Source organism: Erinaceus europaeus, chromosome 12 (genome assembly GCF_950295315.1).
Source record: "Erinaceus europaeus chromosome 12, mEriEur2.1, whole genome shotgun sequence".
Taxonomy (NCBI): domain Eukaryota; kingdom Metazoa; phylum Chordata; class Mammalia; order Eulipotyphla; family Erinaceidae; genus Erinaceus; species Erinaceus europaeus.
In genome coordinates, this window is record NC_080173.1 from 33392309 (window position 1) to 33403989 (window position 11681).

Sequence of the window (11681 nt, forward strand, 5' to 3'; positions counted from 1 at the left end):
AAATATACAGAAAACAGCTATGAAGAGGTAAATAATTTTTATCAATAAGATTCAATATGCAAAAGGAAGTTACACAGCTATTTAGAAATATGTATCTGCTACCAAGTGCTAGATCTTATACAATGTTAAAAGATATGGGCTTTGGAGTCAGAGACCTGTGGGTTTACATAGACAACCTTTTGGCTGTGTGTTCTTGAATAGTCATTTAACCACTCTGTATCTAACTCATTGTTTGGAAAATAAATCTCCACCTTAGAATATTGTATGGAAACTGGTTAGCAAAAATTCCTGAACATACAACTGCCTAATATTCATTTATTGATTATTTAGCTCAATGAAGCTAATTTGTTCTAAGAATAATGTGTAATCTTCAAAATCTGTTCTCTTAGCTGCCAAATGATTTTGACATTGAAGCAGCACTATTGGAGTATCCTGTGAGATATGAAGAGAGTATGAATACTGTCTTAGTACAAGAAATGGAAAGATTTAACAAGTAAGGATCTACAGTCCCTGTGATTCAAAAGGCAGACAACTAAAGCTGATAAGAAAAAAAAAAAAGAAGAAAGGGGAGTCGGGCAGTAGCGCAGCGGGTTTAAGCGCATGTAGCACAAAGCATGAGGACCAGCATAAGGATCCCGGTTCAAGCCCCCAGCTCCCCCACCTGTAGGAGAGTCACTTCACAATCGGTGAAGCAGGTCTACAGGTGTCTGTCTTTCTCTCCCCCTCTCTGTCTTCCCCTCCTCTCTCCAATTCTCTGTCTTATCCAACAACGACGACATCAATAACAACAAGAATAATAACTACAACAATAAAACAACAAGGGCAACAAAAGGGAATAAATAAATAGAAGAGGAAAGACAGAAAACATTGGTACTGAGTAAATAGTTAACGAAAGATTAACAGATCCTGGGAGGTAGCTAAGAAGATAAAGTGCATTCCTTATCATGCCTCAGGTCTTGAGTTCAGCACCATAGGAGAACACCAAGGAAAGCATTAGGGGCAGCTCCATAGATAGGGAAGTAGTGCTTCAGTTTCTCCTTCCCTTCCTCTAACTTCCTAAAAAAAATTGAACCAGGAGACAGCTCAGCAATATCACCCCAGCAACACATTAAAAAAAGAAAATAAAAACTTACTGAAACCTACCATTTCAGTAAAATTTTTATCTTTTTAAGAATTTTACATAAACTTATTCCCTAAGGGTAAGGACATCTTTTTATAATATAAAAAAAATGATGATGAAAAAGATACTGCTTTTACTGGCTAAAGATATTCATTAATTATAATTTCTCACCTATCCATGACAGTTCTTCTCAGGAACTAAAGACAGAATGAATGACAACTAAGTCTATGTGCAGTCAATTCTTCTGTGTTTATTTTCTGCCACTTCATACATATACAACTTCCTTTTTCTTCTGAGTCCAATTTAAACTGATTAGGTACCTCATAGTAGCAAACAAATTACTTGAAATTCAAATTACTTTGAATTTTTTCTTCTAATGTTTTATTAGTTGATGTTTTGTACAAACTTGACAAAGACATCTGCCTGATTTCCATATGGTGCTTATTACTTTCTTCTTTTTAAAAATGTTATTGGGGGGAAGGTTATCATTTACAATTCAAAACTGGCTTAAATAATTGATTTTGTTGTGAATTTTGTAAAGTGTCTCAAGTTTATATCTGTTTCTAGACTTGTTGACATTTTAAAATAAAGCATATTAAAGCACTATGGTGGGAGTTGGGTGGTAGCGCCATGGGTTAAACGCAGGTGGCTCAAAGTGCAAGGGTAAGGATCCTGGTTTGAGGCCCCAGCTCCCCACCTGCAGTCCCACAAGCGGTGAAGCAGGTCTGCAGGTGTCTATCTTTCTCTCCCCCTCTCTGTCTTTCCCTCCTCTCTCCATTTCTCTGTCCTATCCAACAACAACGACATCAATAACAACAACAATAATAACTACAACAATAAAACAACAAGGGCAACAAAAGGGAATAAATAAATAACATAAATTTTTTTTAAAAAAAGCACTATGGTGCCTTAATTCTGTATTCAGAGATTACATATAGCATATCATCTCTCAGTTGCTTCACCTTCAAGAATAAGACCAACACCTTTAGATATATTAATGACATTCTTAGCAATTTAGACCTAAGTGGAAGCAAACTGTTTCCAAGTACATAAATGAATATGCACATTATGCTTTAATGTTTTAACTTATTTCCTAAGTTTCCTCCATTACATAGCACCGTTATAACTTTCCTCATATTTCTACATCATCATGTTACCTATGATAGTGTTTTTCCTTAAATCATTTTCTGCTTAAAGGAATTTGGAACTAATCAGTAGTTTTTGTGAAAGCAATAATGTTTACATGCAAGTTGCATTGATTTCTGTAGTTTTAAAATATGCAATGATTTAAATAAAAATGTTCATCCAAGCATGATCTAAATTATTTTACATAGCCAAGTGGGAAATGGCCACATTTGAGGAAACACTTGAGGAAAACTAAAAGTGAGGGGACTGGGTGGTGGCCCCTCTGGTAGAACATACACATTCAAGGACCCAGGTTCAAGTCCCAGGTTCCCACCTGCACATTAGAAACTTCGTGAGCACTGTGGTCTGGGAGGTGACGCAGTGGCTAAGGCACTAGACCCTCAAGCATGAGATCCTGAGTTCAATCTGCGGCAGCACATTTACCAGAGTGATGTCTGGTTCTTTCTCTCTTCTATCTTTCTCATTAATAAATAAATAAATAAAATCTTTAAAAAAGAAAAAGAAAAATTTAAAAAAGAAAGTTCCTGAGCAGTGAAGCAGTCCTGCAACTGTCTCTCTCTCTCTTTCTCTCTCCCCGCAACCTTCTCAATTTCTGTCTCTATAAAAAATTTAATTAAAAAAATTTTAGCTGAGAATGAGTTCTTCTATTTCTTTTCCTGAAAGGACTGTATGTTGACATTTACTATAATATGCATTTATATTATTTCTTTCAGGTTAATTAGAACTATAAGAAACACTCTGCGGGACCTTGAGAAAGCTATTAAGGGCGTGGTTGTAATGGATTCAGCATTGGAGGCACTCTCTGGCAGCTTGCTTGTTGGAAAGGTTCCAGAAATTTGGGCCAGTAGATCATACCCAAGTCTTAAGCCCCTTGGAAGTTATATTACTGATTTTCTAGCCCGGCTGAACTTTTTACAGGTAAAAGATCATTCATGTATATAAATTATTTTGGGTTACCTGTGGAAAAATTAGAAAGTAACTAAGGTCACTTGAACATCTTGAATTGAATGGGACATATATAGTAATTTCATAGTAATCTAACCAAAACTTTAGAATTTAAAAACCCATACATATTTCAAAGTATTGAGTGGAAAATTAAATTCTACTTTGCCCAAGCCCAAGTGATATGTGGCATTCTCTTTTGAGGTTCTATATTTTTGGTTTTCTGAGATTGTTGGAATCTTGTGATTTTAATAATATGTGATTTAAATGATAAATTACACAAAAGAGCCTGAGGCTTGGATTTAGCTACGAATGGCAAGTTTCTTAAAACAAGTGCCTCTCGGGACCGGATGGTGGTGCATCTGCTTGAGTGCACATGTTAAACCTGGGTTTGAGGCCCTGATCCCTACCTGTAGGGGGAAAACTTCACAAGTGGTAAAGCAGTGCTGCAGGAGTCTGTCTTTTCCCATTTCTGTATTCCCCTCCCCTCTCAATTTCTGGCTGTATCTGTCCAATGAATAAATAAAAGATAATAAAAGTTAAAAACAAAAAAGTTCCTCTTATCTCATAAGAGCAGGGAAAAGATGAATCTTTTAAAGTCCACCCCACCCTCCATTCTCTGTGAAAGACATACATGAAGGATGCTTAGGGTTCAGGGAAGCAGGTCTGGGCACTACTCCCTGGTGATTTCTAGTTGTGCCTACATGTCTTTGACTTCTCCCTGTAAGTACCAGCCTCATTTGCTTTTTATCAGTGGTATTAGATGCATTGGATCGACCTTCTCATGGTGCATCCCGTGAGTACCCATTCATTGGGGAAACTGATGATCCTTCTTAGCCGACTAATTCCATATGGATCCTAGTCACTTTCAAAGCCAGCAACAACCAGCTCTTGACAGCTTTCAGCCTGACCTGTTGACTGGCTACGGAAGAAGGGCAAACGCTAGAAGAAGAAGAAGTGGTATTGGACACATAGTTCTATCCTATCCTTATTACACTTTCTTTTAATTTTTTTAAATTTTTATTTATTTATTTATTTTTTACCAGAGCATAGCTCAGCTCTGGCTTATGGTGGTACAGGGGATTGAACCTGGCACCTGACAGAGCCTCAGGCATAAGAATCTGTTTGTATAACCATTGTGCTACCTACCCCCGCCCTCTCTTTTATTTTTTTAATTATACTATGGCTTTAAACCTGTGTAATGCCACTACTTCCAATGTGATCTTTTCTTTCTCCTTCTTTCCTTCCACCCTCCCTCCCTCCCTCCCCCCATCCCACCCTCCCACTCTTTCTTTCTTTTTTTCTCTCTTTCTTTCTTATTCCAGGTAGAGGGTGGAACAGGTAGGGAAAGAGAGACATAGAGAGGATGAGGGACACCATGGAATTGCCTCAGCAACCATGAAGCTTCCCCATAAATGGTGATCCCAAACCTGAACCCCTTTGCATGGTAAAATGTGTACTTTGCTGGGTGAGCTGTCTCCCCTCAGCTCCCTTACCACAAGCACTCTCTCTCTCTCTCTCCTCTCTCTCTCTCCTCTCTCTCTCTCTCTGTTATTGATTTAATAATGATCAATAAGACCATAGCATAAGAGGGGTACAATTTCACACAGTTCCCATCACCAGAGTACCCCGTCCCCTCCATTGTAAGTTTTCCTATTCTTTATCCCTCTGGGAGTATGGACCCAGGATCATTATGGAGTGCAGAAGCTGGAAGGTCTGGCTTCTGTAATCTCTCTCTCTCTCTCTCTCTCTCTCTCTAACACTTCATTTTATTTTCCAAAACGTTTGCAGTTTTTATTGCAATTAATTACATTTCTAGTACATTACTCTGTTCTTCAATTTAAAATTTTCACAGACGATCTAAACCTTTAAAATTATATTTTATGGGGCCCGGGAGTAGTGTAGTGGGTTAAGTGCACATGACACAAAGTGCAAGGACTGGCTTAAGGATCCTGGTTCAAGCCCCTGGCTCCCCACCTATAGGGGTGTCACTTCATAAGCGGTGAAGCAGGTCTGCAGGTGTCTTATCTTTCTCTCCCCCTCTCTGTCTTCCCCTCCTTTCTCAATTTCTCTCTATCCAACAACAATGAAGGCAATAACAACAGTAATAATAACAACAACAATGATAAACAGCAAGGGCAACAAAAGGGGAAAAGGTGGCCTCCAGGAGCAGTGGATTCGTAGTGCAGGCCCCCAGCCCCAACAATAACCCTGGAGGCAAATATATATATATATATATGTTTTTTTACCCAGTTTAATAACAAATTAGTTTGAATTTTCCAAGAGTTAACAGGAGCAAAAGAGGTAGGAAGGCTAAGATAGCCTTCTCCATGCTGGATTTCAGGAAAGAGAGTCTTGTAATGGAAAGCATGGGCAATACACACAAAACCCAGGTCAAGAAATATGTGTCAGCTGATTTCTCAGAGAAATTGAGTCCATACTCCCAGAGGGATAAAGAATAAGGAAGATCTCAAGGGAGGGGATTGGATATGGAGCTCTGGGAGTGGGCAATATGTGGAAATGTACCCTCTTGGTTTTATTTTTTTATTATTATTTATTCATTTATGAATGAGAAAGAGAGAGCAAGAACCAGCCATTACTCTGGTACATGTACTGCTGGGGATTGAACTCAGGACCTCATGCTTGAGAATCCAATACTTTATCTACTGCGCCACCTCCTGGACCTGGAAATGTACCCCTCTTATCCTATAGTCTTGTCAGTGTTTCCATTTTATAAATAAAAAATCGTGTGTGTGTGTGTGTATGTATGTATGTATGTAAAGAAACTGAGAATTGGATGTAGTGCATTTTGTTTTCCCTTTCCAGGAATGGTATGACTCAGGAAAACCTTGTGTGTTTTGGCTCTCGGGTTTCTTTTTCACCCAAGCCTTTTTAACTGGAGCTATGCAGAATTTTGCTAGAAAATATACTGTTCCTATTGACTTGCTCGGATATGAATTTGAGGTATAGTGACTCCTTGTGTTCTACAGTATAAAGGTACATGTTTAATCAAGAAAGATATGCAGTGTTCTATTGTAATAAAAAGTTGACTTCTACTCTTAGTTAAAATTTGAAGAAAGAATGTATATGTATAGAATGTATATGAAGAAAGAATGTATATGTCTTGGGAGTCAGGCGGTAGCACAGTGGGTTAAGCACACATGGCACAAAGTGCAAGGACCAGCTTAAGGATCCCGGTTCGAGCCCCCGGCTCCCCACCTGCAAGGGAGTCCCTTCACAGGCGGTGAAGCAGGGCTGCAGGTGTCTATCTTTCTCTCCCCCTCTCTGTTTTCTCCTCCTCTCTCCATTTCTCTCTGTCCTGTCCAACAATGACAACAACAGCAATAATAACTACAACAATAAAACAAGTCCAACAAAAGGGAATAAATAAATATTTTTAAAAATATTTTAAAAAGTATGTATGTGTCTTGCTATCTCTATGATAGACTTTATTTTAACATTCAACTCAAATAATCCAATATGAGTTTTATTTCAACAAAAAATTAATATAGTGATGACTAATAAAATGCTTCTAAAAGAACTGTAGTATATGTTTTCTTTTATATTTTGCTGGAAAATAATTGCACTTCACAAGATAATTATAGTGGAGTGTGAGGGAGCTGGGCAGTAATGCAGTGGGTTAAATGCACGTGGAGTGAAGTGTGTTCTGAAGATTTAGCTAATGTTGTCTTTATAACTCAGAGTTGTCTGGAGGAGGAAATCATTACTGGTGTGTTCCTCTACCTACAGGTTATTCCTGCTGATGTATCTAATGTAGCACCAGAGGATGGTGTTTTCATACATGGGTTATACCTTGATGGAGCACGCTGGGACAGAGAGAGGTCAGTAATTTCAACTGCAAAGGCATCTTTTTTTAAAAAAGATTTTTAAATATTTATTTATTCCCTTTTGTTGCCCTTGTTTTATTGTTGTAGTTATTACTGATGTCATTATTGTTGGATAGGAGGGGAAGGTAGAGAGGGGGAGAGAAAGATAGACCAATTGTGAAGCGACTCTGCTGCAGGTAGGGAGCTGGGGCTCGAACGGGGATCCTTATGCCGGTCTTTGAGCTTTGCACCACCTGTGCTTAACCTGCTGCACTATCGCCCGACTCCCTGCAAAGGCATATTTAATTGTAGTTGAAACTTAAGTGAGATGAGGTATTTTCAACCTTCTTTTCTCAATTAGAAGACAATTCTTCTAGGCATTAACAAATCATAAATAGCAAGTATTAATGATATCAGAAGTCTTGCTGTAAAATTATTATTCAGAGTAGAACAATTAATGAGTTATGACATTGAAGTCCTGAACACTGATTTTACTGAGTAGAAAAGCCAGTTAAAATTATTTTCCTGCTTACTGTGCTTTGTAACAGTTACCATCCATTTTATAATGTTCCGCAATATCTCATTTTCAAGCAGTTTTCAGTCATGGTATGGTAGTGAATTAAAAACCTTTCTTATATTTTGGTGACACAAAAAGTAAATATTTGAAATAAATATTAGATTTACAGCTTATGAAATGAAGCAGTGCTATACCTATTTAAAATATACTGATATATGAGAAAGAGGGAGAAACTTATTTCTCTTGGTACCCTGATGTTTAATGATCCACTAATATACTTAATACTCCAAGTTAGTGTCAAGCTTTGCTCTCAAGAAAGCATTAAAGGCTTGAGACAGGAAATATTGCTTAGGAAGAAGCAAAAAAGTGTGTCTTCAAAGATAATTCTAGTAGAGAACTGTTAGGAGATTCAGCTATACAGAATTCTTTTATTTCTCTTTTACTACTTTGCTGACATTTCTCTTAATTTTCTTTAGATATGTATTCATATTCTCATTCCTTACCTCCTTCTTTCTCTCAAACAAGTATGTATCATAGGGAAAAGAAACCACTTTTTCTGGTTTGAGCCCTGTTTGACCCTGGAGTTGGTTTTTAAGTCCTGCATGCTACATAGTGAGTCACCTCTAAGAATTATGTTACTATGAGAAAAGTATTCAACCTGAATCTCCACTCTTCATCTGTGACATAAGAGTAGGAAGCAGTACTAGATATCTGTGACAACCAATGTGATAACACAGTGAAGTGTTTGTCTCATAAATAAATATGGCAAGAGCTGATATTTGTCCATTTTTATGAATTTAAAAAATTTTATTATCATTGTTTATTGGATAGAGACAGCCAGAAATTGAGAGGGAAGGGGGAGATAGAGAGGGAGAGAGACACCTGCAGCCCTGCTTCACCACTTGTTAAGCTTTACCCCTGCAGGTGGGGACCAGGGGCTTGCACACTATGACATGTGTGCTCAACCAAGTGCACCACCACCTTTTATCTATTTTTTTTGTACATGACATTTCCATCATTTTATTTTGTTTCTCTCAATTCTTCATCTCTTCCTTGATTTTTTTTCCCCTTTTGCCTCCAGGTTTATTGCTGGGGCTCAGTGCCTGCACTACGAGTCCACTGACGGCCATTTTTCCCATTTTATTGCCCTTGGTATTGTTGTTATTGCTGTTGTTGTATAGGACAGAGAGAAATGGAAAGAGGAGGGGAAGACAGAGGGGGGAGAGAAAGGTAGACACCTGCAGACCTGCTTCACTGCTTGTGAAGCAACCCCCCTGCAGGTGGGGAGCCAGGGACTCGAACCCGGTTCTTGCACTTCGCGGTATGTGCACTTAACCTGTTGCACTATAGTCTGGCCCCCAATTGTTGTTTTATATTTATATTTCTCTGTGTAAACATATAGTAGGATGTATATATCTTACTTCTATTAAAAGTCAATATCTTGGGAGTCGGGCGGTAGCGCAGCGGGTTAAGCGCAGGTGGCGCCAAACTCAAGGACTGGCAAAAGGATCCAGGTTTGAGTCCCAGGCTCCCCACCTGCAGGGGAGTCGCTTCACAGGCGGTGAAGCAGGTCTGCAGGTGTCTGTCTTTCTCTCCTCTTCTCTGTCTTCCCCTCCTCTCTCCATTTCTCTCTGTCCTATCCAACAACAATGACATCGATAATAACTACAACAATAAATCAACAAGGGCAACAAAAGGGGAATAAATAAATAAATAAATAAAATTTTAAAAAAATTTTAAAGTCAATATCTAGACTTCTGGAGATGGGGCCACAGTGTAATAAGAGCCACTAAGTAGCTTTTTCTGAAAAAAAAAAAGTTATTTCTAATAAACATCTGCCAATTTTTCTTCACAGTGGATTGCTGGCTGAACAACATCCCAAAATTCTGTTTGACTTGATGCCAATCATATGGATAAAACCAAGTAAATATACTCCTTATAAAAATTCCTAAAGTAGTGGGCAAGGGAGATAGCATAATGGTTATGCAAAGCAGACTCTCATGCCTGAGGCTCCAAGGTCCCAGACTCAATCCCCCACACCACCATTAGCCAGAGCTGAGCAATGCTCTGATAAAAAAATAAATAAATTCTAAAGTATTAAGAAGGGTAATTGGTATGAATGAAGTCATTGGGAATTTGTCCTTCTTCAGGCTTATTTCACATAACTTGCATAATTCCTTCAAGCTCTGTCCTAATAGTAGCAAAAGAAGATATTTCATCGTTTCTTATAGCTGAGCAGTATTCCATTGTGTATACATATGACAATAATAACCTGCTTATTGTTATTGTGTGTTAAATAATTATTCTAATAAAATTATTTAATATTTTTAAAGATTTTTTGTTGTTATTGCTACTGGAAATTTCCTGCTCCAAGCCTACTTGTTTCTTTGGACAGGTGTAGTCTATTTTTCAGTTTTATTGAGACATAACTGACAAATAAAATTGTGATATATTTAAATTACACATCATCATTTTTAAGTCATTTTATTTGGAAGAGCTAATTAATTATAGTATGGTTGTAGACACATGGGTACAATTTCTCTTTTTTTAACTTTTTATTTATTTTTATTATTGTTACTGATGCCGTTGTTGTTGGATAGGACAGAAAGAAGTGGAGAGAGGAGGGGAAGACTGAGAAGGGGAGCGAGAAAGAGAGAGACCTGCAGACCTGCTTCACCACTTGTGAAGTGATGCCCATGCAGGTGGGGAGCCAGGGGCTCCTACTGGGATCCTTATGCTGGTCCTTGTGCTTCGCGCCACGTGCACTTAACCCACTGCGCTATTGTCCAACTCCCCCAATAGTATTTTCATTCTGAAATGCCTTTCTACACCTCACAGAGGCACAAAGAAGCTTGGCATCTTCAGCTAACCACTGAGTTTTCTGACTGCTAGAACCTGCTAGTTCTAGGAGCCGGCCAGGTGCCCTAAAGCGTAGATGTCGCAAGGCAGTTTCACTCCATTAGGAAAGTTTCTTTCCTTCCATCATCAGTTTTTTTCTCTTTCACAAAACTGAATAAATAAAACTCATCCTTTTTACCTTTTTTTAAAAAAAAAATTCCTAAATAACTGTCTGTAAAAGTCATTTTCAAGTCATATTCTCTACTCAACCTATTATGATTATTAACCATTTAAGCAGAAGACTGCTCACCTCTGGCTTATGGTGGTGAGTGGGACTGAACCTGAGACTTTGTAATCATAATTGAAACCTTGTTTTATAATGTCCATGTTATTACAAGCTAAACAATTGTTGTTTTAGTACCAGTGACTGTATTCTTTTTATCAAGTGAATATATTTCTCTTTTTTTCAAGCTCATAAGTCTAATATTATGAAATGGGATGCTTACGTCTGTCCTCTCTACAAGACAAGTGAACGTAAAGGAACTCTGTCCACTACTGGACATTCTACTAACTTTGTCATTGCTATGTTGTTAAAGACAGACTACCCCATTCAACACTGGATCAAGCGTGGGGTTGCTTTGCTCTGTCAGTTGGATGACTAAGCTGGACAGATTTATAAAACATCTGAAAGAAGTTATATATATTGTTTTCATGCACTTAAAATATATATATATGTACAATAAAACCTGTGTCTACTTGTCATTCTTTTCAATGGTCTTTGTGAGTGGTCTTTGCATTCTCCTGTTATGTCCCTCTTAACTGGAATAGCTTCTAGATGGATTATTGAGATCACAGTGAGACAGCTATGGAAGGAAAATATGAAAAATGTTTCTCTAAAGCATATAAAATATATGATATTTTAATTTAATTTTTTATCTGTATGTGAAAAACAGATTTGGAGGAACTTAATTAGACAGAATTGAATAATATTAGAAATCATCCCCTTTCACAAGTGCTTAGTCTTTTCTTGTGCTTCAGTAATGGTGTACTTTTCATTCACTCACTTGAAGTGCTTATACATGAGGTTCTACAGTCCACAGAAAATGTAGGTGCAATGAATCAGGACCATTAAGTCTGAGCAACATGTTTTGGTTCTCTTAAAAATGGAAAATTAGTTGTGGCCCTTTTTTTTTGGAGGGGTGATATATGCATCAGTCTTAAAAAATCAATTTCCATCCCATGGGCAACCCCATGCAAAAGCATTTTATTCCAGGAATATAATGTTTAACAC

At 37.8% G+C, this 11681-nt stretch overlaps 1 protein-coding gene across 1 annotated transcript in view; it reads left to right on the forward strand.

The window, feature by feature from the left end:
• The window catches only part of DNAH12 (dynein axonemal heavy chain 12), a 273128-nt gene extending 261978 nt beyond the window's left edge, over window positions 1–11150 (forward strand). The window contains exons 69-74 of the mRNA XM_060203068.1: window positions 390–493; window positions 2980–3184; window positions 6035–6172; window positions 6959–7050; window positions 9408–9475; window positions 10862–11150. Coding sequence (XP_060059051.1) covers window positions 390–493; window positions 2980–3184; window positions 6035–6172; window positions 6959–7050; window positions 9408–9475; window positions 10862–11052 — 798 coding nt within the window. The 3' untranslated portion in view covers window positions 11053–11150. The remainder of the gene's footprint in view (window positions 1–389; window positions 494–2979; window positions 3185–6034; window positions 6173–6958; window positions 7051–9407; window positions 9476–10861) is intronic.
• The last annotated feature ends 531 nt before the right edge of the window (window positions 11151–11681 follow it).